We start from the raw sequence: 25,434 nt of genomic DNA, 5'->3' as shown, positions 1-25,434 counted from the left end.
GAATCATTATTGGTACTACATCGACTCACATTGTCATATCATCAACGCCCAGCTAGTGGAATCCTTGCTACAACTATAGTATTCACTCCCTTCATTCATATTATTGGCATAGAAGACTGACCAACAATGGAGTGAGTGATAACTATTCCCCTTCAAGACTTGTTATATCGTAACTCTTACGTCTGGTAAGGGCGAAGGTTTCTAGTAGATTATGAGAGGGTTCTGATACTGTCACCGAAGTGAAGTGTATGTAAACGAGCTCTCATGCTAAGAATCTATCGAAATTTATCACATTGATAGATCCCTTTCACCGGAATGTACACCTTTAAAACATCGTTATGATTCTTGTTTTAATGCTTGGTTTGAAGGTTATCTTCAACCTGCTTTAGATGCTTCATCTTCTTCGTCGTCGTCATCATCATCTGTCTCTGCAACTTCCACGTCAAGTCAACCATCACTCACTGCTTCTTCTTCTTCTTCTTCATCATCATCAATTACTTCAACAACTTTATCTCCTACCCACACCCCTCAAGATCAACAGCAAAATGCTAGAAAACCATTAATAACCTCTTGGGCAACCGCTTTCCCTTCTAGAAGGTCATCAAAAGCTGTGCAAGATGTATCAAGTAATACAAGTGGTGTAGAACAACATGAACATCATTGGTATGATTTCGCTTTATCTGAACCTGAACCTGAATCTAGTACTCAAGCTCAACTACAAACAAAATTAGAACAAATTGATACAAAAGGTAAAACTAGATCACAAATTAAAGCAGAAGAATATCAAAGGAATTGTGGTAAATTTTGGGAAGATTATCAAGGTTGTTTAAAAGTGAGTGCATGATTTTACCAAAACTATTTTATAGTATGTAGTATAATATAGCAATAATGTGAAATGTACCAAATACTGATTTACAATTTGAAATGTGTATTATTGATATAGAACGCAATAAGTCAAAACGAATCTTTATCAGGCCTACTTGAAACTGCAAGGGAAGAACACCCATTAGGCAGTTTAGATGGACTGAAAGGTACACCATGGGATTCAAAGGCTGATTTCACGAAAGATCAAGAGTAGATGGCTCGGATATCTATGCAATGAAGAGACGAAAACATAAGGTCGTCGAAATATGAGGGAGATCTCGAAAGAGTGTATCACTACAAATAGCAGGGAATTAGGTGGTAGTGAGAACGGCATGAAACAATAAGGAACAATAACAAATATATTATACCAATGGACCATGGCTTCAACGCAATACGCCTCCATTACAGACCTCATTAGATAGGTCATTCATGAATTTACATTTCAACAGATTGATGAGCCTTTTGCATCTTCCTGAATTCGAGGGTACAAGTTTCTTTGCAGTCTGCGAGATGGCGATGGCCCGAAATCGAGCATGAGATGTAACGGCTGAATTGATATATAGTAAAAATCCATCTATAGTAACTATGGTTCTATATTTTACAGGAAAACGAAATTTTCAGACTAATAATACTGCTAGAAACATCAATAAAGGTTTGTTTCTCGGAATACCTGTCCATGTCAATTCAAATTCTCACCTCCATCGATGTTAAGCTTTAAGGGGTATCTAATCTAATTGGTCTCGTTTAAAATGATTTCTCTGAAATTATCATGTCTTGTATTGACCGCAATTCCTGTTCGGCTACACTTTGTTTCTTCATTTCATTCTATCCTATATTTCTGGATGACCTAAAATCTTCCTTATACCTTGGGTAGCTTGTTCAGCAACTTCTTTTGGTGATTTTGAAATATCAACTGAAATTACACCTTTTTCACCTATTGGATTTTCTAATGTAGCTAATTGTGAATCTAACATTTGTTTACCCATAAAATGATTTTTCCTTGCTGCGATTCTTTGGGCTAATAATTCTGGTGTACCATTACAATATACAAAATAGGTTTTTAATGCTGTTGTCGCTGGATAATGAACTCCGTGTTCTGGATTTGCTACAGAATGTGATGGTGGCTATGTAACGAAAAGAACAAAGTCAGCTTATACCTCTATATAGAGCATTTTCCATTAATGCGTAAGCCTCCTTGTAAGGTCAAGCTCAAGCCAACACCCGTCTTGTCATTGTCCTCTCACCGCCCTACTCGCCTTCCCCCATTGACCTTACTTCGCCCGTTTGCTGGCCCTTCTCTCCCTTCCATTTCAGCCCTGTCTATTCTCTAAAACCTGGACCCCATTTTGTCTGTGCAACAAGATATGTAAATTACCCCTGAGTTTGGCCTCCGCTATTTCCGTAATACATTCCAAGCCGTTGCTGTACAAATCAGAGCAATGTTACCATTTCACTTACCAAATCATGCTGAGGTGGAGGATTAGCTTCAATTTCACCTCTTAATATATCTCTATACCATTTTCTTAAAGCACTACATGCAATTACAATACCTGATCTACCTATACCACCTTGTTCAAATGATTTAAATTTACCTTTACAATTTTCATATTCTTCTTTACATTTTCTTTCTGCTGTTGAACGTATTAATGCTAACCAAGGTAATCTATCATCATCATTTAATGGTATACCATTTGACATTTTTTCAATATTTGATGCTGGATGTAATGAATCTCCATCTATAAATGGTATACTTAATGATTCTGCTAATTCACTTCCTACTGTTGATTTACCACTATACGTTAAGCAGTTGAAGATCAGCCGTTTTTTTCCCTATCACACTACCATCATGCTATGAAGGCTTAACTCTCTAAAACTTCAATAATGTCAAATACTTTGAAGTCTCTACTTACCAAGAAGCAGGTCCCTATGAAAGCAAAAGTCAGTTTTATGTATCTTGCGCATTGTATTGTTTCGTCCTATACTCCCGTAACTAACCATAACAATGATCAGAACTGGATCCGGCTCTTCAATGGGAATGGTCAAATCTGGTCTAGTATGAGCTTCAGGTTTAGGTGTGTCGGTCATTTTGTCTTCTTTTGTGGCTTTCGCAGCTAGGTTGAAAGATAAGCGTTTTTGCCAAACGATATGAGGTCTGAGACAGCAAACACAATTGATATGTTATAAGCTCGAGAAATTCTATGATAGACAAAACTAGTCTAGTAAACAAAATTCGCTGTAGCAGAAAAAAACAAAAAATCCTATCTGTGACGTTTATGCTAGATAGATGGATATTCTTTTTTTATCCCTGAGCATACGCAACAAACCTATACCGGGTTGCTCGGCCCATAGATCCGGACACCTCCCAATAACTGCTTATCACAACATCTCCGATAGTCGGATGTATATATAGAGTCAATAGTACATCTTTTGAGCTCAAGCAAATGCATTGCAAGAACATCAGTCAATGCATAACATGGATTTTTGCATACTTTCGTCAGTTCGTATATCAGATGACAGAACTCCTAATGGCTGTATCCCATTTCATCATACTCCTAAAGATCCTTTCTGGCACCGGATCTGCCTGCGTTTGGTAACGAAACCTCAACTTCGACTTCTTCATTGGCAGTTGTAGGCTTGCCTTTTCTTTCGAGATCAGAAGCCCATAAAGCTGCGCCAACAGCATTGGTGACTGAAAAGAAAGCAGTATGTCAGTATTACTTTTACTGCTGGCACTTCGTAGTGTAGTAATAGAACTTACAGGTGAAAAGGATAGAAAGACCTGGGATGAGATTGAGAACCATAGCCATGGTACCGAATCTGTCATAAGTAACTGTATTAGTCCTGAGACCTTGTTGACAGTACTTCTGTTCACTCACGCAGTATAAGCTCCTCTTCTCTTTTTAATCAGTTCTTGTCTTTTGGTTTTATCGTATCCTTTAAGTTGGAAATATCTAGCATGGTATCCTGGTCCAGATTTGAAACCTACAAGGGGGATATTAGCTAAAAGTCATTACCCCCATGCGGGACACGGCTTACCGTTGAAACCCAGGAAGAAAACGGTTCCAACTACAGGAATCAAATTAAGAGGAAGAGTAAGGATGTATCTAACGACATTGTCCTGTAGTGGAGATACAGCCTAGTTAGCGAATATATCCTATAAAATTCTGAAAATAGTGACTATACATACTGTACTAAATTTCGAGAGTGGTTTGGATAATAATGTACCTAAAACCTTTGATTTTCCATTGCTTCCAGGACTGATTTGTCTTCCGTTGGCAACAAGAGTAGAGTGACCTTTTTGAAGGAGAACCTGATATATGATTCCGTAAGCTTGGCTATTACTTCAGTTTGATAACTAATCTCTGAAACTTACAGCATCAAACAGATCTAAGCCAGCTTGTCCAACCAATAAAGCTTTTGTCAAGAACGTGATGACTACATATGCTTCACCTAATACCAATGGTACAGCTAAACCGAAAGCTAGATGTACAATATTAACTTAGCTTATAACTTTGGTGAGGTAGGACTGGGACTCACCTAAAGGTCCGGAGACAAATGCTAAGACTGCTACTTGTGGAAGGTAAGCGAAACTGAAAGCTCCGACTACTACTCCAATTGAAATGAGAACACCTTTAAAGAGTGTAGGAAGAAGTGGTTTGATTAAAGCAGGGTCTATACACAGACAAGTGATCAGCAAAGACTTTTCTTTGAAAGAAGAGATTTTTTCCAGACATACGGGCAAGAATGTAGTAGATTCCCTATTTTCACGTTCACAAACATGAGCAGAGTTATCGTGACCTGATCGAAATGCGCTTTTTACTCACATAAATTGGATATCCCCATGCACCACTGATTACAGCATCTTGTGCTGTATCACCAACTTCTTTGATTTGACGTTTTGCAGATTCTGCAATTGCGTTTCCTGTTGAAGGTTGTCTTTTTCGACCTTGTGAGTTTGACATTGTGTTTTGAGCTTCTTTGTTGGGTTTGATAATGGATGAGTATCAGCTTCATTTCATTCTGCTGTTGCTGAGTAATAAAAGAATACATGAATGACAAGTCCAACAGATTCTTCGTCTACAGTGTCACCACTTCGCGAAAAAGCCGTTGGGAAAAACTTGTATCTTTGATGGTACATGACGTCATGATATGTCACGTCACACCAGACGGGTGAGTGATATATTCCAGCAAAGTCAGCTTTTCCATCTCGCATGACATGAAAATGGTCTGTCAGCAAGAATCCTTATGTATGTTGATTATACACAGCTCTTGCGATATATGGGTCTTCCTCTGCAAGTGGAGTCAGATCCCATAGTCATAATTGAAGCTATGACAATTTAACATATACTGTAAGCTGCCTTCTTGTAGAGGATGCTACTGCCATGCATAAATACTTGCCTGAAGCGTGACTGATTTCTTATAATCGAAAGTTGATATCATCTAACAGCTATGTTACGGAGACAGCTGGTTGATTTGTCACGGCCAAGGCCATCTTCAGAACAAAATTGCGCATCTAGAATAGTAATTCCGACGAATCTATCAAAATGTGCCATGATTCAAGGTGAGGTATCACCTACTTCGAAGCTGGATAATATACCTGTTGAAACTATGTGGTTGAGACGCGAATGACTGAACATAATGCCTGTGCACAAGCGATGTTTGTCATCCCACAGACAGTTATTCCGGATGTCTGTTGAACCGCTCATCTTCCAGCAAATAGGCAAAAACTACAGCACCCGGAATTCCCATGCGGTCCCCCAACATGGTACTGGCCGGACGATATGAAGCTTGTCTGCGCAGAACGAACGGGATGCGGAATTTCCTTCATTCTATGACCGTAGATGGTGGTTTGCTATGGGATTGGCAATGGCCTAAAGTTGTTGTTAGTTTGGTCACTTGATAATTGAAATCTGCGCAATAGACGGTCGCGTCAAAAATCGCAACAGGATATCTGTAAGTTAGACTTTTCCGAGAACAAGATTTCACGCTAGATGATCCCCATAGTACCAATCTGCTGAATTCCAAGTTCCTGTCACTTAGTTAACGATTACATACGGTAACTTGATTACAGCAGCTAAGGTAACGATTCCTTGTGGACCGAATAATACTTATCCCATTTATTGGTATCGTTCATGACGTCTTATCTTTAGCACCATTTCCGGCCATTCAATACCAAGCTAGTTTTGTTGGTGTCGTCATCAGATCCTTTTGAGTCCGCCTCCAAATTTCAATCTATGTGAATCAAATGAATCTGCTTCCCATATGCGTTTATGACATGGAGAACCAAAAGTAGCAAGAAACTTCTGGCAAGGAATGACTCAGACACCGTAAACGGCGATCAGACGTCTCGTCGACCGGGACTTCCGAGCCCTGGCAGAAACGTTAAGGAAGCCGGTCTCGCATATAGAACAGCTATCTGTAAGCGGTAGAAGAACTGTAGGACTGCGACTAGCGTTATATCGACATGACATCCGGTCAGCCTGAATAGTGCATAAATCGGGTTAGGCTGTCCGGGTGGTAACGACAAACCCACAAACCGCATGATGAAACAGCCTTGAATCAGCCTTTGACGGTGTCTAATAACGTTAGATATAAACCAAAAGTAAACAGACTACCTGGTAGTCCTTAAAAATGCGTCATTGAACCCCATATCGGTATATGGGGGATGTCGTGAAATGACGAATATGAAGATCGCTCTTATGCCATTTCTAGAGGTAAACAAAGGTAACAAGATGTGTTGTCAGAAGATGATTTGATAATCTGGATAACGAATTTGACCGATCGATCGATTCAAATGGCAAAGATAAAAATCGGTGACAGCATCTCATAAAATGCTAACTCGGCCCGCATGTTAACAAGTAAGGTAGTGCATGTGTTGAGAATCGATTTGGGCGGTTTGTCATATGAGGTGACACAGAGATCCCTGAGAAATGACCAAATTTATTACTTGAATCAGTAGATTTAGAGTTTTCAGTTGACGATTCCAGTGAACTCGTACAGTAAACATGCCGCGATCGGTGGTGATTTTTTTGACGTGACGAACATTAGATTTTGCGGAGTCTCCGAAAGATCTCGATCTTGATTCACCTTTGTCTTGTTTTATCGATTTTCACAATTTCGATCCCCACATCTGAATTCATCTCATAATTAAGGGTAACTACTGTACTTTTACTGTATTTTTCCCCATATTATTATTGTAAGACTTCCGATCCCGGACATCTTATCACCTCAAACATCCTCACAAAGAGAGAAAGAAGGCTTGTTTCTGAATTACAAAATCCGATCAGTAAATGCACCACCTTTCCTATCTCGTGAAACTAAAATGCCTATCTATATCTCACTCTCTCATTATCATCACGTCATTCTAAATAGACCAACTTATCAATTTAACCCAACATGGTAAAAAGCCTTAACAAAAGCACCTCACATGACGTCGAATCTGAAGATGACGACACTGGTTGACATCAACTACCTCCAACTTCCATAGTACAGTGTCTAAACAAGTCAATTTAGTATGGTAATCTATTGAATTGGATGTAAACAACTCGAAAGTAGTACTCAATCTCAAGAACCCAGAAAACGTCTATAAATACCGCTTGTTTTTCGAACTTCTTCAACCTTTTCTTTTTATTATCACAAACAACTTAGCTTTCCAACACATCAACCAAACAAACAAACAAACTTATACACAATGTCTTCAGACGGATCAACTTACAAACCTACTGAAGTAAGTCGCGCCCGTATATCAGTTCAATGTGGCACTTCGGTATTTAGCTAACAATTCGCTCTTTTCCTAGCACGACGGTCTTAAACAAGATGGTATGCTTTCTTCGAGACATCTATTCTTGCTCTTTTCATTCAACTGATGCATACAATGTTGCTTTAATTAGGTACCCCGGATAAACGGGTTTCCTCAGAGCATGGCTTTGGTGGATCGTGAGTGAAGAATTGCCTTGAAAATTCGAATTTTGCTGACCTGAAAACATACAGTGACGGCCCAGACCCTCACGTAGAAGGTCAAAAAGGTGGTTCAGTCTCCGGAACTGATAACTACAAACCATCTGAACATGGTGGACAAAAGCTCGACGGCTCAGAAGACAAAAGAACGAGAAGCGATCATGGCTTCGGTGGATCGTGAGTAGCTATGCATGGGTGAAATGAGCAGAAAAAGTTGTGCTAACATGCTCAATTTGTTAGTGATGGACCAGACCCTCACGTTGAAGGTCAAAAAGGTGGATCTAAATAATTGGTCATCTTTGACGCGCCACTTTTGTAGTAATCTATATTTGTAGCTAATAAGAAGTATAACAATGAGAATGTAAAGAAGTAAAGCAGGATAAACATAAATTCTGTTGCAATCTACTGAGATTGATATCCATGATAGCCTTTGTCATCTGCCTTCTTTGCCGCGACTTCACACTTGCTTCTGATCCCTAAGTTTAGTATATTGATAGTGCAGCATCTTTCGTACTGAAAACTGATTATAGAAACCTGGTTATTCATCTTGATATACAGCAACCTGAATTAGAGTGATAAAGGAGTTAGGATATGTAAAAACGTTGATTGTCCACCGGGAGAATCAATTACCGGAATGTCCACTCCTGAATGAAGTCATACTCACCTATTTGCATAGTGACATCTGCGAGATTATTCGTGCATCATTATGACAAAGGCTTCAAGTTAATAAGAGCCTAATCAGTCAGAATACATGCTTTTGATAATGAGGAACACGGTTTGCCATCAAAAGAGGGATGAAGTATACATACGTGCCACCAACTGTAAACGCGGCGCAAGTGTGGTATAGGTGCTAGTAGTTGACGTCAACTACAACATACTCCAGCTTTGTATGACTCAACCTTACATGTCAACAAAGTACGATCAACTTTAGTCAACTTGGAACATACATAAAAGGGTGTATCGTGATCAGTTCCCTCTTACCTCAGTTTTTGGATTTTCACGCTCATATCCACTTTGGTTCCATATTTCTGATTCCATCTTCCGAACGACATGTCCTCCCATCGCGCTTATCTTTCAAAGGCAGAAGTGGACAAGGTAGATCAGCTTGAAAAAGCATATACTTCCCAAGATGGTGTGCATAATTTTGCATGTAGTGGTATCTTTCCTCTACAAGCAATAGAGTCGGAAAAATTGGCGTTATATTATGGAAAACCTCAAGATGGGACAGCTGATGGAATGATCAAGTATGTTACATTTTTCTTTAAACCGACATTTCTCAGATAGCTGATATCATTATTTATTGAAAAGATGTGTCACATTCCCCTTAACAGACGAAACAGCCAAAGATGTCTACAATGTCGCTCAACCTTCTCCCTTCGGTAGAGGAACCGAACTTGTTTATGACGAAACCTACCGTCAAGCTCATGAAATCAAACCACCTTACTTCGCACTTTCAAGCGATATTCTTTCTTCGTCTGGTCTTCTCGCTCTCCTTGCCAAAAAGCTAGATTATGAAATCCCCTTAGCAGGTAGAGTCAACAAGTTAAATGCATACACTGAAGGCGGTTTTTTAAATCCCACAAAGAGTGAGTATATATCTTGCGTGGGACTCATCATTATATCAACAGTATATGTGAGGCTTACATTCCGCTTTCGTGGTAGTACCCCTCAAAACAAAGATCATATCGGAACACTCATGATCTGTTTACCAAGTCCTTTCATCAGTGGTGATCTGGTTATCCGTCAAAATGGTGCAACCGTAACTTTCAATTGGGCCAAACAAGTTGAAGATGGATCTTTCGCTTGGGGTTTCCTTTATTCCGACTGCGAACATGAAGTACGACCCGTTAATTCTGGGACTAGAATCACTATTTCCTACGATATATACGTGACCAAAGGTGATAAAGACTTCAATAAAGTTACCATAGACACGCGTCTTGATCCTATATTCAAGGCGTTTCAAGCTTTACTCGACCCAAACTTCTGTCCTTCAGGTGGCAAGCTTGCTTTTGGGTTTAGTCACGGTTACCCCTTCAACGAACACGTTGACAACTTTCCAGGAGATTTATCGTCACGTCTTAAAGGCTCCGATGCCCTCCTCTTGTCAGTTATTCGGAAGCTTGGATTAAAAATGGACTATTTTGCAGTATACGATTATAGTGGGGACGATGACGAGGAAGAAAACAGTAGCATGGAAGAAGACACTAATGACGCAGAAGGGGATATGGATGATCCTGATAGGGCTGAAAAAGCTGTAAGCTTTCTGATTTTACTCATAAGACCCAGCTTAGGTGCTGATTTCTACCAGAAAATCGATACCACTTTTCGGAAAGATATTTGGATCGCTGATTCAGTATTCACGGCTGGTGGAAGCTACGTGGAATACGGGGGAGGAGACGCTTTAGGCTTGGATAAAGATCTCAGCTTGATTTGGGTAACTTTACCTGGATCTTATGCTACTGCCAATTCATATGTTTCGTATGGTAACAACGTGAGTCCTTATCCCAATTTACGAAAGCTTTGTGCTGACTAACACGCTTTCACTTTCTGGGCTTTCTTAGCCGCAAAGCGATTCTATCTACTGTGCAGTAGCTATGAAGGTGACTCTTCCTCGTGCTGATAAGAGGGCGGCATACACTCCAGTTTAGTGATTGTTGAGAGTCTCTTCTATGAAGGTCCTGTCAATCAAGGCTAAAGTGTAACTAAACACCTGTATCCTTGAATGCATATGTTGTATGTTCATAGTCTGCATTTTGGCGTTCTCGTGAACTACAGTAGTGAAAAAAATTGCTTGTGACATGCTTCTGAAGTGGTCGCACACTCTACCTCCTCCGCTTCCTCCCGGTCCACCCATTCCCCGCCTCTGGCCTCACCTTACAGTCTTGTCTCCATTCCGGATCGTCTTAGGGCATGTCCTTCCCACCTGCGTCCCGTCCGTCCATGATCCTTATCACGATGCTCGCCTGCCGCTTCTCTCTCCTCCTCCCTTCTACTCTTTATATCTTTGCTCAACCCTCCCCCTCTTCGTTCCAACCCCAGGGTCATTCGTATCACCCACTCGCTTCTTCAGAGATCAAGCGGGAAAGTAAAGCACAACTAAATAACGAACAGGTCAATTTTTACATCCTGTATGAGATGCGATGTAAAATTGCTGCCACTTTCTGTTCAACGGTTGCCCGAAAATGCAAAAAGGTGAAGAATTTTTTGGAAAAATTTCCGGAAGACGCGTCTTGAAATCTTATCAACTCTATTTTATGTGTCTTCAAATTGCATCTTTGTAATGCTCTACATATTCCACGACTTACCTACTCAGCATCTTTCGACCATGCTAGAAACCTCTACATAGCCTAACAGACGATGGTATCTTTCCCAATATCGTCATCACGTGGATCTGCGTCAAGACATGAAACACCCGATTCTAGAGTTGGTTCACCTAGTATAGGACCATCACGTTTATCCAAATCAGAAGTACTACACTACCAACACATTATAGCTGGGTTAGAAAGTGAAGATAATAATAGATTTGATCTCTCATGGAGATTATCACAACCTCCTGAAACTCCAAAAGAGAACAAGCGGGAACTACCATCGAATGGTGATGATAGAGATAAACAAGCTGCTGAAGTGGATAGTCAAAGTGATAATGATGATTTAGGAACGGAAAGTGAATATCAGGATGAAGGTTCTCAGGACGATATAGAAGATGATGATGAAGGGACGGACTTAGATAGACCTAGATGGAAATCCACGTCAGTATCAACAGCTAAAGATAAATCCAGATCAAGGGATAAATCCCAGAAATTTAGACGAATTGATGGACCAGCATTTACACCATCATACCAAGATAATAATCAACCAAGTAAAAAACGGAAAAGAAGTGAAAAATTGAAGGTCAATGATGAGAGAGAATCGATGAAATGGCCAATAACAATAAATCAATTTAAGCAGAAAAAGGAGAAAATAGATACATTAGAAGAATCGATAAAAATTTTTATCAGTTCTTATATTAGATTAAATGGATTGAAAGCTCCTTTTTCACGTGATAACTTCAAGAAGAACAGCATCAGTAATGATAATCAGAGATCAAATGCTAATGCTTCTACAGATGAGAATTTATTATTCGATGAAGAATTTGATGATGAATTGGAGAATAATTTACCTGAAAACTTGATTGAATCGTCGAAGGAATTGATCAATACGATCCTCATTGATTTAGCCATCACTAGACCTTCGGGTATGGGAACAAAGAGAAAATACATGAATGGTATGAATTGGAACGATTTGTTGGTTACGTCAAGTATGACCGGTGAATTACAACCGTGAGTCCTCCTTACATTATATACCTTGGTATATGACAGATCATATTCAATCAAAATCAGTTGTACTAATTAGCTAATTTTAAATTGCTTTCAGTACAATTAGAAAAACAAATGATAGATTAAGGGAAATGTACAAGGTGGAAAATAGCGATAGTGAGTAATTCAATCTTCGTATACAGTACTTGATCAGTTGAGCTGAGACACTAATAACATTTATATTCCCAGTTCTGTCGCATCGTCTCGAGGTTGTACATTCCACCAAACGTGAATCCGAACCATCTATCTTGGATAGTCTTTATGATAGCATTTTACCAAAGAAAAATACCGCAACACGTCCTCATCAATCCCAGAAAGGTATGTTGAAAACCCCTGACCTAGTTGTAATGTGCAAATGGCTGATAGTCTATCATTTAGAATTGCATCAACGAGCAGAAAAACGCCGTCTGAAACAGGAAGCCAAACTTGCTAATATGGCTCAGCAAACCGAAACATCTCAACGACACCCTGATCAGAAATTACCACAAGCTAGCACGATCAAGAGAAAACGAAAATGATAATGATGAGTTGATGATTATAATGACATGATGAATTTACAGATATGTATTATATGCTATGGAAATTCTATCGAGATTAAGGAGTATACTGTCTATGCTACAACTTGCTACCCTTCTCTCAGATGTACAATGAATATATCGGAAACGACTGCCGCAAGCTCTACGTAACTGTGGTCTTCACTTTGACACACCTCGATTTGCCTTCAAATCCTACTTCGTCGTTTCATAACTCATCCCAATATCTACCCTCAGATTCAAACCTAATAGCTTCTTTCCACATCTCACTACCAACCGATCTTCTAGTTTTTCTTGATGCATATCGAATAGCTGAATTTCTAATCACATCAGGATGTAATTTTGTGAAGTTCTTTTCCTTTTCTTCATTTCCAATCCCATCACTTGATTGGGAAGATATAAGGATACTTTGTTTCCCCATGTAACTTAGAGTTATCTTTCGTTGTTTCTTCTGTTCTAAATGTTTTCTAACAACCAAATGTTTCTGTTTTTGCTTTTCCTGAGCGCTTACAACAATTTCAATTTGTTTTCTATTATATTCAAATATGTTTGCAGGTACACCAAATTTGATTTTACCTGTACACATCTTTTGACCATATTTAGTTAACCCTTTCTTCCTAATCGTCATACCCCTATAACCTGTCTCAGGTCTTTCACTCGTAGTTGGTATAATCAATCTACCAAATTTATCTCTTTCCCTATTATCTTCTTCATCAAATTGTGCTGTTGACGGGAAAATACTACCTGCACATGTACCTGTTGAATCATAACTAATGGCATCACCACATAATGGCCAAAATGGTATCTCATGTTCATTTCTTGAAGGTAATATGTTGTCTTTATATTCTGAACCATATCTAAATTTAGGATCATATGTGACAGACCTATCATCGCCGAACGAGGAGGATGTGGAAGAAGTCTCATCGAGCATATGTCTTGGTATGGAGGATACAGGCCTAAAGAAGATACCGGATTTGGGTGTAGGCGAAGCGGAAGGTGTTTTATCTTTACCTTTAGGGATGATAGGTGGAGTGGATACCATATAAGCAGGTAAAACCCATTTGGGAGCTATAGGTCGTGGTTTTACAGGTCGAAGTCTTAATAACATCTTCGGCTTGAATGATTGATCCAACCATGGTTTAGGATGTCTCTTAGTATCCTGTGTATGTATCGTTGAACTCGATTGAGCATATCCCGCTTTAAACATTTTTTCGTTACAACCTATATCATCGATTACTGTATCAGACCTTCATCCTGTCTTTCATGAACGAAAGCAGTGGATATTTACCTTTGAATGGACATCGTAATTCAGTGTCCAGATGATCTAATTTGATATGTCGTTTCAATTGTTCAACATTGAGATTCATTTGTTTACAATTTGCCCATTGACAATTGTATGTTCGTTGTTGGTTATTCGAGAAGAACTATGTGTTCGAGTTAATCGATAAATCTGTATACATGATGTACACTTCTCGATACTTACATTTTCATTTTCGAATCGATCATTTGCATCAGGTAATATCCGATGAATATGGTTATTGACATGCTAAATCATTAAATGTTAAAATAATCAGTTCAAGTTATTTATAAGTTATATGCATTGTATTTCTCTCGTAAGCTCAAGAGGAAATAAAAAGTCAATCGCGCGTTTGGTGGATTACTAACTAACCTTTAGTAAAAAGTCGTAATTTCCTAATATGGCATTACAACTTGTGGTAATACCATTAGGATTACCGTTTGAACACTTGAAACGACATTGAAAACTCTTGAGCGTCTCTTTTGAACGTTTTATTATTTCATGGTCATCTTGGGTGTACTCATCATCACATTCACCAAATCCGGATGTTTGGTGAGAAAAAAAGTGTGTTGGTTTTGCTTGAAAGGTATTGTTGAGTTTTGGTCGTGTCCAATTTAACCCTGAATAAGGTATTGAAGAAGGTCCAGCATGTGCGTTATTATGATTATTGTGGTTATGATTATGCGTTGTACCGAATCTGTTGGACATAGCGTTCGGCGCAATGCTGAATTTCGGTTGATTCGAGATATCCAAATATCTATATGTCGATGTTGATATTTCAGGTGGTATTATGGAGAACTCATTGTTCTCTCTTGAAGGAAACATCAATTCTACCATATAGCCCAATGACGCGGAACGACCAAAACGTGGTGATGAGGTGGTACCGGAATATGCGGAAAAAATAACCGAGAAAAGTAGAGTTGAAGAAGAGATCTCGTTGTTGTGTGAAGTCAGGACCGAAGAGTAGCGATATAATGAAAAGAATAAAGTGAATCGCTGTTGCGCGATGTTGAGATAGAAAGAATGAAAGATTTGAAGGAAGGAAAGAATGATAAAGTATGTTCAAACCTCTTTATACTCTACATGAAGAAGTCATAACGCGATGAGCGTATGAAGTGATATTCCGGAATTACCCATTTAGGAAATATCAATTGATTAAGGAGTCTTTTATCAGGTTGATGCAGTCTGTTTAATTCCCTTTGAACATTACAAAACTATAAAGTGGAGGTGAATCAAAACTGACTATATCCTGGATATGCATACTGAAAATACATGTTGAAAATTCAACTGATAGACAGCAGCATACATGACCATCCTTTCCTCTCCTTTATTTTCTCACTGCATGCGATGTCTAAAAAACAGGTGCATCTTTCAAGAATACTCTCCCTTCTTCAGACAAAACCCATTTAGCAACGGTGTTCGCAGTAGCTACTACAGCAGATTTGGAAAGTTGTGGTGAGACGGTCAAATACAATTCGAACGGTTTGGTCAACTAAGATATGTATCGCTCATATTAGCAATGCAACAATGTCATCACATACGCTGATCGATATGAACACTTACCCATGCTAAACATGCTTCGTGTTCCGTGCGCATGTATACTAATTTATACGTTTGTGATTGACCGGATCGAGCATGTATCACATCATGTAATCTCTGGTATAAAGTGATCAACCTGTCATAAGAGCATATCATATCAGTCAAGTTGGTCCTCATTCATCAAAAGTGGTTGGGCCAATACATACCGTTTGCGATCTATACTTTCTTCAGTATACGGTGCTTCCCATTCTGGCTGTGTGATCTGGATATATTGACGAGATTTGTAGATAAAATGTCGAAGACCAGGACATCCGATAGCAGCTACCATGCGTAAAATTTGTCAGCAAGGATGCAGCGGTAAGGGTGATAAAGAACACTTACAGACTGTATAAGGGTGAAGAGGAATAGCCTCAGTAATTTTGGCCAAAGTTCTATCATTTTCAAGTTTCTGCATAATCGAAATATTACATCAGCTAAACTGTCTTTTTTGCTACTCTTTCCCATCGACTGACCTCAAGAACAATGCTTTTCCAACTCCTCAAATCCTCAAAAGCCTCCCTATCCGCACTGACAAACACCAGTCCCACATCTTCAGTCACATAGCTTATATACGCGTGTACAAATCCCGCTGGATTGAATTTCGGGAAGCATATTGGTAACCATGTTTCAGAGGAACGTAGGGTCGAGGAGGACGCCAGTGTGTTCAGAAGAAGATGAAGATCTGTATCGACACTGTCAGTTATGAGGCACCTGCGCAAAGCAAAGAATGACATTTATCTGACCAGATGGATGAACGGCGTGTTTTTTAGGTCTCAAAAGAGTGACAATCCGTCCGTTCGCGACAAGCAAGACATATAGTAAATCCTGGAAAAGGCTAGTATTAGCGGTTCCTTCTCCCGTAATAGCGATACAGTACCGATTTTGCTCACCTTGAACTTGTTAGGAGGCATCAAGGCAGCTCCAGCTGTATCTCTGGTAGCGGGGTTCATCCTCAGTGGTTGTAGTGTAGCCGTCAAATAGCTAAAATCGAATTGAGCTCGATCAATAAGCTTGTTGAGGAATGTTTCAGTGCCTAAAGATCCACTCAATTGATGCTCTGTTTTGACGACAATACCTCAAATGTAACATACCTTCTAGGAGTCTTGATAGGTCAAAATTACTCCGCCGCTGAAATACTCTCAATAATTGAGTTGAGGAGATCACAGATAGTATTTGAAGGTAAATGTACTCAAGATGCGAACGTAGCTAAATCAAGTGAACAAATTAGGTAACCAGGTTTTCAGCAAGATTTTCTGCTTCACAACGACCTACTATATGTTCGGGTTCACTCCAATCACTAACAGCGAAGAGGTACAAAGGAGATTTCAGCAGAAATCCTATTCTAGTTTTGCCTTTGATCATACATCTGAACCAGAAGATTGAATGATTTAGCATATATCGATTTGCCCCTTTAATCAGGAAAGGCGAGTTGGCATTAAATGGAACGGGTACATACCTTATCTTATCATCATCCTCCTGGAAAATCGATATCAACGTAGAGGCTATCGCCACAAGTTCTGTTATATTATCTTCGGACGAGTTGTCAGGTCTACCAACAAAAAACATGAACAATGAGACGATCCCAATGCCAAACGTAATAATATGTGTAGAAGACTTATTCTACTCACGAGCTAAAGACGGGTTTACCAGCATTCGTCAGAACGTAATACTTCCTAGGTGTATATTTCCTTGTATCTGAATTAATTAACATAATTAGTCAATAGATGATTTATAAAGATTCTACTAGCGACTCACCATCTTCCGCAAGTTGATCAGTTATACGTGGATCGTCTTTCGTATCTAGTAATGCACAATTTCAATGAATACCTCTTCATACCTGCTGTCTCAGCTTCCCGGTATGATGCGACGACTCACCTTTCAGATTGATTGTAGAAGCCTTCACTCCCTGCTTGCTTGATAAGTCTTCAGTCTTAGTAATTGTATTCCGCCTGACTAAATCTCTCAACCCTTTCTTTAAATCACCCGCCGATCTACTTAATTCACCTTCTACCACTTGAACGTCGTCCTCTAAATCCTGCAGCGATCGAGCTTTCTCTTTACCTTTCTTGCTTGAAGGCGGTCTATTCCCTTCTTTTGACTGTTGTTCCAAATTTAATCCTTCAAAATCTTTACTCAAAGCTGAATTCGGTGTACCTAACCCAGAAGCAGAAGCGGTCGAAGTGGAATTTGGCAAATTATCAAATAATGATATTGCTGATGCTTTATTTATCGTCGAAGATGATCCTATTGTAGCTCTTGAAACAGATGTCGAAGTTGATGCTCTTGATCTTAGAGTTAGATGACCCGTATTATGTATATCCAATAATCCATTTCCATGATTAGGTTTTCGCTTTGTAGGTGTAGAGGGAACAGATTTGTCGTTGCTTTTATGTAAGAAATTCGGATTAGAATGTGATCTTCTTCTCGGACTGTTATCGTTTTCATTTTGAGGTGGGGATAAATGTGCATCAACTGATGTGATCGATATTTGCGAAGTTGTACGCGATGGTGTAGGTGGGAAAGAGGGAACTAGATAATCATGTCGAGGAGGTGAGGATGAGGACGGAGGGGATGACATGGTCAGTCGTTTTCTGTCTGAGTTATGAGATTGCAGAATCCCTTCACTTTCCCGCACGCTTCACAGAGATGATTGAGGCTGCGATTCTTTAATAATTATAGCACAAGCTTAACCCAAAGCTAGAAAGAAAATCAATATGGGAACTCAATAAAATGTCAGTGCAGCACGCGTAACTGGTCATCTCGGTTTAGACGAACAGTCAAAGTGGAGGCAGATACAAAGATAAAAAGCCTATATTATCGAAATCGCAGATTCATGAGATAAACATGCATATGTCGAACAAGGTGACGTTATGTATTATGCAAATATCGACTCTGACTTAGACGTTTGCTACTTCTATAAGAGTAAGAGAGATGTCTCTATGCATTTATCGATAGCGGTGGATGTACTCTATTTGTTATGACCTGCGCCAACATCGTCTTATGCCTCTTGTCCAGCAACCAATCTTTCTCCTTTCAAAATAGCTAGATGATCAAGACAAGATATATCAGCATGAGGACAAACATGCAAAGGAGACGAGAGTCGTATAGCTCACCACCTGGTTTAGCTTCAAATCCGGTACCGAATTCACAATCTTTGACTTGACTTTTTTCACCTATTCTACTATTTGAGCAGATAATTGTGTTTTCTATTTTTGCGCTGTTCATTGAGACGATATTAGCCAACAGTGAGAAAAACAGCAGATAGATCCAAATGATTAGCTGGAAAAAGAGACCTACTTTTCCTCGATAGTCACAAAATCCCATAAAACACAACCGGTTAATTTAGCGTTTTTACCAATATTACAATGTCTACCAATAATACATTTCTTGATTGAAGCTCTATCGCCAACTCTTGTACCTTCACCAATCAAACTATCAGGTGAAATTTGTGATTGCGGTGAAATAGCTGGGATTGTTCCTGATGCATCCTCAATTGATTGTTGTGCTTGTTTATTAGGTAATATCTGACTATTATTGGCGGATCTACTTTGGTTAATAGTAGGATTTGCTGAAAGTGATCTCAGGAATTTTCTATTTAATTCCCAATATCCAGCTAAAGTATTTGCTCTAATCAGATAATCAGGCTCTATGGGTTGTGATGAAGATGATTTATCTCCACCTCTAGATTGTTTACCTTTACCTTGTTGATTTTGGTTTGAAGTTGAAGTTGATTCAGAGATAGGTTGTGGTGCAGTCAAAATTACTTTACATTTCCATCCTACTACATCTTTTTTGGTTGATGCTTTTACGTCTTCTTCGGGATCAATTATCATACTGTTTTGTAACGATCCTCCATTAGAGCCAAATCCGGAGCCTGATGCTGGTGTTGTAGGTGGTAAAGGGGTGTGATCCGATGTAGGTGAAGATCCAGGTGATAAGGTTGAATAAGGTGAAGAGGATGGATGAGTCGCTGTGGATCTAGCTAAGGCAGCAGCGAATGGGTCTTTTTTAGGTGGATTAAGTACTAAAAAAAAGAGTTAGCGAGCGATGTCTCAAGTGTCAGCTCTTTTAGCTCACTAGGTGCCCAACGTCTTCCTAAACCTTTTTGCCAACCTCCCTTTATCAGCCATGGTATCACTTGTTCTCTCATACTGTCTAGATCCTTCGACCGACGGGTGGTAAGCAAGTCAAGAACAGTACGACGTAACACATATATATGAGCATCAGATAATCGAGTAGTGAGAGATAAGGTTGGATGGCTGGTGAAGAGCATTATAAGCCAAATATTTTACTACCAGACGTGGACAATACGTACGAGCTTATCAAAGCCATTCTCAGTTCCAAGTCATCTTCCATACCTTCTAACGGTTGAACCAATAACAATTCGTCACTGTCTTTATCCAAAGCTACGAGGACTTTTTCTTCCCCTGAGTTGATTGATCAGCTGAGTATGCCATGAAATACCATTCACCAGCTGAACGTACCATCTTTGACGGATTCGGTAGGTTCGTAAAAGACAGAAGTAAGGACAGCGTCGGGTGACGAACGATGCCGGTCTAGGATAGATGTAAGGGGTAATGATGTTGGAGGGGAAAGATCACAAGGAAGGAGCACAAAGTCGGTCTAGAATTTCAGTATGTTGTTAATACTTTTAAACTCAGTCAAAAGAACAATAAGAATAGAATTCACTCTAATCCAATTTTTGAATCTCCTTAATAATCTAGCAGTACCTTCTCTACCATTTACACCTTTATTACCTAATTCACTGGATTCCTCATCATCGTCCTTTTCACCTTCTGAAGTTCTTTTGATGTCTATTCTCGCGTTTGGATGTGTAGCCATTGAGTAATGTTCAGTTACATGCTCTGCAACTGATGTGTAAAATGTTGGTGGAACAATTATCAGAACATCTATAAATACGTTATATCAGCTTCCATCACCGAAGTCATTGCAGAATTCTTGACTGTCTTAGCTGAAACATTTCTTACCCCTCAATCCAGCTGCAAATACCCAATCAATAACTGAATTTATAATTGGTACATTTCCTATAGGTAATAATGCTTTCGAAACTACATTTGTACCTTGGTTAAAAGGGTACAAGCTAGAAGAGTAGGTAAATGTATTAGTCAGCTTAGTTGACGACTACTAGTCGATGCATGATACCTTCGACATGGTTGGAAGGATCGTAACAACTAACTTTTCTCCATATCCCACCAAAATGACAGCCATAAAATCTTGGTTGTCTACCGCTCTCCTCTTGGATACACCTCGCGATTGATCATATATCACGCTTGTTGACATTTTGAGCGTTGAGATCCCCTATTGCTGAGTATTAAAAGTAGATTTCAGACAAAAAGCACTTGTTGAGCAATGAGGGAAGTTCAATCATCAACAAAAAGGATGGACTTGACAAACTCAGTAAACGAGTCAAAAAAACCACTTTTGACTTTCTTTTGTTGCTTTCGTACGTGGGGCACCTGAAATGAAACATTCCGTGAATAGCTATGAAATGCTATATACAGACAGCAACTCCAGCAGCACGAATAGACTTTGCATGCATACGAATAATACATTCAACGCAAACAACGAAATGCGATACGGCATATGCAATATAGGATAGTTCGAAAGACGTGGATGCATAGGGGATCACCGATAGGTAAACAGTACAGAACTACAAAAAGCAAATCCCGTATAAATCTTAAGTATATAGCATGGCGTTCTGTAAATATTACAGTCAGCATCAATCCCTCGTGATACTAGTCGAATGCGATAGATTGAATGTGAAGCGATGTGATCAGAAATCGATGAATATCAACTGTGCCTTCACCCCGCCTACTTTTGTACACCGAGACGTTTATCACCGAAGTGAATAGGATCAGGAGTCTGTCCGCCCATCGAAAGATATCATCATAGTAATGGAGAAGATATGGAATTGGCAGATGAGAAGGTGAAGGTTGGACAAATGACTTACAGTAATCATCACATTGAGTTGAAACAACGCTGCGGTAGAATGTCTAAATTGATAAAGATTAATCAATTAGCTTGAATCTCGAATTGAAGTACAACATATTATCAAAAATGATGAGGAAATAGATGAACGCTCAGTCAAGGCTGAAATTGTCTCGCCAATCACGATTAAATCGTCGACGAATGAGGTAAAGTATGGTAAGATGTTTTATCTTCATCGCGTTCTGAGGAGAGATAGTGATAAAATAATTAAAAAATAGAGTTTAACTCACTAGTAAGACGTTAGTGAACTTGAATGGATTAAGGTAGACAGAACATTCGAGCCCAGGCATTCAACTAAATAGTGTTCTCAAAGATCGTTTTCATCAAACCTGTAAATACCAGACTGTATCAGCTTGGATGTCCTCTGCGTAATCTTTAATCAGAAGCAGGAGAGATAGACAAGAATCAGGTCATGTGTAAAGATAGTCCTCTGGCTATTCCGGTCCTACCCGGAGCACGACAAATCGAAGGACAACGACCTTCAAGTGAACCTAACTAAGAGGTTCAAAATCTGGAAATTACCTCGAAATGTCTTTAGGAGTTGGATTGTTATGGTCATCCGGAATGAGGAGCGAGGAAAGATAGCAGGGATGTGCTGTGAGAGATGTTCTGAGGTGAACTGAATGAAAAGAAAGCGTTTGACTTACCGTGTTGTTTACTGAAGTGAAGAAAGAAAGAAAGAAGCAGAAGAAGAAAAACATGAAAAGAGAAATCTGAAAAACATCAACGTAAACTAATAGAGCACGGTGAAATTTGGTTACAAGCGAGTGATAGGAAACATGACGTGGTAATACAGCCAAAGTCAAGTGATAAAGATATATCCGACATACCTCTCAAGTTGATGTAAACGTGGTTCTCAAGTCAAAGCGTCACCGTTTTCGGCATACCGTATTTCATGATGTTAGTTCTCAAAAAATGTTTGACCGCTTGTTCGTATTCTATTTGCTTCTCTCCTCCTTTTTCTCATAAAACACTCGGTATTTATACCAACTCACAGGAGAATTTAACAGACACAAGATGTCACGAAGAGGTCCACAAAATAGTTTTATCAGTAAATCTATGTTCGATGTCCTAGGGGACGATATCGAGCATGAAGAAGAAGAAGAGGAGGAAGTTGAAGAGGTTCCAGCGTAAGTCACACCTTTAGCTTTGATATGTTCTTGCTTCGAGTTTGCTAATATCGGTTCAAACAGTACCACAGTCCCAGAGACTGTCGCTTCTACCGAAACCTCCGCTGCTCCTCTTTCCAAATCTGCCAGAAAAAGATTAGCTAGATTAGCTTCTAAAACAGCTGAAACTGCCAATTCCGCCATTGAAGTTACCAAGGAAACTGTAGCCAGTGCAGCTGAAAGTTTACCTGTTACCGATAGTCAGCAAAATGGTGTTTCATCTACTTCTTCAAAAACTGTAAAAGATGAAGAAGCTTCTGTATCTGCTCCTGCTACCTTGAAAGAGGAGCCCAAAGTCAACGGAGTTAAAGAAGCTCTACCTTCGATACCGGTTTCAGCAGAGGTGAGAGACGAAAAGAAGGAAACTATCAATACAACAAATGAGAAAACAGCAACTTCATCAGCAACAGAAACCACACAAAAAGTACCTTCATCAAATAAGTTTGATCCAAATTTACCTGAAACATTACCTCAACCAAGTGGGAATGTATTACCATCAAATAGAAAAAGAAAACAACCACAAGACTTTGAACCTTTTGGTCCAGGTAATACACCGACACCAACCAGTCCATCAAAAATAGGTGTTAAATTTGAAGATGGTGTTGCACCTGGTGAAGGTAAAGAAGGTGAAAAAACCATTACAACACCTAAAAAATCATTGAATTTACCTGTAATTAAAAAAGATAGAAATGTTATTGAAAGAACTACTTGGACTTTTATCATGATTGGTGGTTTTATCGGTAAGCTATTCATATACCACTCTAGCCCTTGCCAATTGACGTGCATAGCTTACTTCCACTCTCCACGCTAGCTTTACTATGTTTGGGTCATCCTTACATGATTTTACTTGTCATGCTCTGTCAAGCTTTAGTATATAAAGAAGTTACTGCTTTGTTCGACTTGAGAGATCGTAAGTTGGCCCGATCTGCCTCGAACCCTGCAAACAACTTACATATACATTGCAGACGGAGCAAACAAGGTCGATGTGGCCAATGGAGAAAAAGGCGATAAATGGAGTAAAACTCTTAACTGGTGAGTATCGCTAAATTTAGCGAGAAAGACTCTCATTGCTCCTGCTAACAGTGAACGATTGATAGGTATTTCTTCGTTGTTACCAATTATTTCTTATACGGCGAATCAATCATCTACTACTTCAAACATATCGTATTTGTAGATGCGTACTTTATTCCTTTTGCCAGAAATCACAGATTCATCAGTTTCATGCTTTACGTTGTTGGTGAGTGATCCTTCTCAATACCTTCGGTGACAGGTTCTGACCGACTTTACCAAATCCCTAGGTTTCGTTGGGTTCGTTGCCAACTTGCAAAGACAGTACCTCCGTCAACAATTCGCCCTCTTCTGCTGGGTGCATATCTCTTTGTTGCTTATCGTTGTATCAAGGTAAGTTCAGCTGAAATCTTGGCGTAGATGTCAGCTGACCTTTGGACGATTAGTCACTTCATCGTTAACAATATCCTCGAAGGTCTTATCTGGTTCTTCGTCCCAGCATCATTGGTCATCTGCAATGATGTCATGGCATATGTTTGTGGTGAGTCAGATTATAAAAAGCTGAAAACAGTCCCATTTATCTGACATCGTCTGCAACAGGTAAACTCTTTGGACGAACCCCTCTGATCAAGCTCTCACCCAAGAAGACTGTGGAAGGTTTTGTTGGAGCTTTTATCTGTACCCTTCTTTTCGGTCTTGCTGTGAGTTAGCTAGATGAAGCATTATACACTATACTATCTGGACAATGTAGCTAATAACATCCACAGTGGGGAACATTCTTCATGCGATTCCCTTACATGATCTGTCCCGCTCGAGACTTGGGCACAAATGTGCTTTCTCAAATCACCTGTCGACCCAATCCCGTTTTCGTATGGAGAGACTTCGAATTCACTGGTCCAGCTAGACAAATCCTTTCGACCATGGTGAGTTAAACCTGGGTTTATGTGACCACCACTAACTGACTTAACTTCCTGAACAGCTCGGTCATGCTCCACCTTCAATCCCTTACGCCCCATTCCAAATACATGTTCTAGTCATGGCTACCTTTGCTTCCCTTGTAGCACCGTTCGGTGGTTTCTTCGCTTCAGGGTTCAAGAGAGCTTTCAACATCAAAGATTTCGGTCACAGTATTCCTGGTCATGGTGGTATGACTGATCGAATGGATTGCCAGTAAGCTGTGATTCAGGTTATTACTAATCGAGCGTAGCTGACTTATTTTCCCTCCTAGATTCATGATGGGTCTTTTCTCATATGTATACTACAGTTCTCTTATTCGAGTGAGTTCAGCTTAGTTTTCCTGAGAAATGTCTGGATTAAACTGACATTTCTTTTTAGATCCAATACATCACTGTGGGATCAATTATGCAAACCGTAGTTACCTCCTTATCAGCAAGTGAGCAGTTAGAATTGTTAGCTGACTTGAAGAGGTTCTTAGAAGGTCAAGGATTGAAAGCTTAAGGGGACGAACAGGTTAAGTCTGAAGTAATAGTTCTTTAGTAATATAGACAATCGATGTGGAAGTAAAAGCAAAGTGCATGCATAATAAACATAACAGCATCATACAAATCTCAAACGTTGCAGTAACTTTTCAATCCATTCACGGCTTCCAATCCATCTTTCTATTGTTATATGTCTATATTGCATTATCTGATACGATACCTTAA

At 39.5% G+C, this 25,434-nt stretch overlaps 11 protein-coding genes and 1 non-coding gene across 12 annotated transcripts; 6 read left to right on the top strand and 6 right to left on the bottom strand.

The window, feature by feature from the left end:
• Positions 1-126: 126 nt before the first annotated feature.
• Positions 127-1,078, top strand: L201_001956 (uncharacterized protein; the record flags this gene model as incomplete). Its single annotated transcript, XM_066217736.1, has 3 exons — positions 127-131; positions 301-832; positions 944-1,078. The coding sequence occupies 3 exons, from the start codon at positions 127-129 to the stop codon at positions 1,076-1,078; spliced, it is 672 nt and encodes a 223-aa protein (XP_066073833.1).
• Positions 1,079-1,694: 616 nt separating this feature from the next.
• On the bottom strand, positions 1,695-2,949 carry L201_001955 (uncharacterized protein; the record flags this gene model as incomplete). Its single annotated transcript, XM_066217735.1, has 4 exons — positions 1,695-1,988; positions 2,323-2,656; positions 2,775-2,788; positions 2,860-2,949. The coding sequence occupies 4 exons, from the start codon at positions 2,947-2,949 to the stop codon at positions 1,695-1,697; spliced, it is 732 nt and encodes a 243-aa protein (XP_066073832.1).
• A 467-nt stretch (positions 2,950-3,416) lies between these two features.
• Positions 3,417-4,826, bottom strand: L201_001954 (uncharacterized protein; the record flags this gene model as incomplete). The annotated part of the gene is made up of 9 exons (XM_066217734.1): positions 3,417-3,553; positions 3,623-3,681; positions 3,741-3,846; positions 3,901-3,982; positions 4,052-4,174; positions 4,238-4,344; positions 4,402-4,536; positions 4,601-4,622; positions 4,689-4,826. The coding sequence occupies 9 exons, from the start codon at positions 4,824-4,826 to the stop codon at positions 3,417-3,419; spliced, it is 909 nt and encodes a 302-aa protein (XP_066073831.1).
• A 763-nt stretch (positions 4,827-5,589) lies between these two features.
• Positions 5,590-5,704, bottom strand: L201_001953. The gene has a single exon (XR_010725544.1). It is a non-coding gene; the product is annotated as a 5S ribosomal RNA (ribosomal RNA).
• A 1,851-nt stretch (positions 5,705-7,555) lies between these two features.
• L201_001952 (uncharacterized protein) lies at positions 7,556-8,110 on the top strand (the record flags this gene model as incomplete). The annotated part of the gene is made up of 5 exons (XM_066217733.1): positions 7,556-7,591; positions 7,662-7,683; positions 7,755-7,800; positions 7,855-7,998; positions 8,062-8,110. The coding sequence occupies 5 exons, from the start codon at positions 7,556-7,558 to the stop codon at positions 8,108-8,110; spliced, it is 297 nt and encodes a 98-aa protein (XP_066073830.1).
• A 761-nt stretch (positions 8,111-8,871) lies between these two features.
• Positions 8,872-9,521, top strand: L201_001951 (uncharacterized protein; the record flags this gene model as incomplete). Its single annotated transcript, XM_066217732.1, has 3 exons — positions 8,872-9,065; positions 9,130-9,407; positions 9,484-9,521. The coding sequence occupies 3 exons, from the start codon at positions 8,872-8,874 to the stop codon at positions 9,519-9,521; spliced, it is 510 nt and encodes a 169-aa protein (XP_066073829.1).
• A 431-nt stretch (positions 9,522-9,952) lies between these two features.
• L201_001950 (uncharacterized protein) lies at positions 9,953-10,469 on the top strand (the record flags this gene model as incomplete). Its single annotated transcript, XM_066217731.1, has 3 exons — positions 9,953-10,075; positions 10,130-10,312; positions 10,383-10,469. 3 exons carry the CDS (start codon positions 9,953-9,955, stop codon positions 10,467-10,469), a joined length of 393 nt encoding a protein of 130 aa, XP_066073828.1.
• A 709-nt stretch (positions 10,470-11,178) lies between these two features.
• L201_001949 (uncharacterized protein) lies at positions 11,179-12,694 on the top strand (the record flags this gene model as incomplete). Its single annotated transcript, XM_066217730.1, has 4 exons — positions 11,179-12,140; positions 12,235-12,293; positions 12,366-12,494; positions 12,555-12,694. 4 exons carry the CDS (start codon positions 11,179-11,181, stop codon positions 12,692-12,694), a joined length of 1,290 nt encoding a protein of 429 aa, XP_066073827.1.
• Positions 12,695-12,917: 223 nt separating this feature from the next.
• On the bottom strand, positions 12,918-14,714 carry L201_001948 (uncharacterized protein; the record flags this gene model as incomplete). Its single annotated transcript, XM_066217729.1, has 4 exons — positions 12,918-13,930; positions 13,998-14,133; positions 14,193-14,255; positions 14,379-14,714. 4 exons carry the CDS (start codon positions 14,712-14,714, stop codon positions 12,918-12,920), a joined length of 1,548 nt encoding a protein of 515 aa, XP_066073826.1.
• A 643-nt stretch (positions 14,715-15,357) lies between these two features.
• L201_001947 (uncharacterized protein) lies at positions 15,358-18,162 on the bottom strand (the record flags this gene model as incomplete). Its single annotated transcript, XM_066217728.1, has 13 exons — positions 15,358-15,498; positions 15,570-15,681; positions 15,752-15,866; positions 15,927-15,993; positions 16,058-16,266; positions 16,328-16,409; positions 16,475-16,617; positions 16,676-16,790; positions 16,857-16,950; positions 17,041-17,133; positions 17,213-17,279; positions 17,340-17,384; positions 17,460-18,162. The coding sequence occupies 13 exons, from the start codon at positions 18,160-18,162 to the stop codon at positions 15,358-15,360; spliced, it is 1,986 nt and encodes a 661-aa protein (XP_066073825.1).
• Positions 18,163-18,582: 420 nt separating this feature from the next.
• L201_001946 (uncharacterized protein) lies at positions 18,583-20,885 on the bottom strand (the record flags this gene model as incomplete). The annotated part of the gene is made up of 9 exons (XM_066217727.1): positions 18,583-18,626; positions 18,698-18,801; positions 18,882-19,608; positions 19,662-19,843; positions 19,900-20,011; positions 20,069-20,207; positions 20,274-20,494; positions 20,573-20,685; positions 20,782-20,885. The coding sequence occupies 9 exons, from the start codon at positions 20,883-20,885 to the stop codon at positions 18,583-18,585; spliced, it is 1,746 nt and encodes a 581-aa protein (XP_066073824.1).
• A 1,725-nt stretch (positions 20,886-22,610) lies between these two features.
• Positions 22,611-25,228, top strand: L201_001945 (uncharacterized protein; the record flags this gene model as incomplete). Its single annotated transcript, XM_066217726.1, has 12 exons — positions 22,611-22,723; positions 22,787-23,502; positions 23,574-23,672; positions 23,728-23,794; positions 23,860-23,999; positions 24,061-24,163; positions 24,217-24,311; positions 24,371-24,471; positions 24,538-24,693; positions 24,750-24,940; positions 24,999-25,047; positions 25,106-25,228. The coding sequence occupies 12 exons, from the start codon at positions 22,611-22,613 to the stop codon at positions 25,226-25,228; spliced, it is 1,953 nt and encodes a 650-aa protein (XP_066073823.1).
• Positions 25,229-25,434: the final 206 nt, after the last annotated feature.

Source organism: Kwoniella dendrophila, chromosome 2 (genome assembly GCF_036810415.1).
Source record: "Kwoniella dendrophila CBS 6074 chromosome 2, complete sequence".
Lineage (NCBI taxonomy): Eukaryota > Fungi > Basidiomycota > Tremellomycetes > Tremellales > Cryptococcaceae > Kwoniella > Kwoniella dendrophila.
This window is presented reverse-complemented; position numbering and strand designations above follow the sequence as displayed.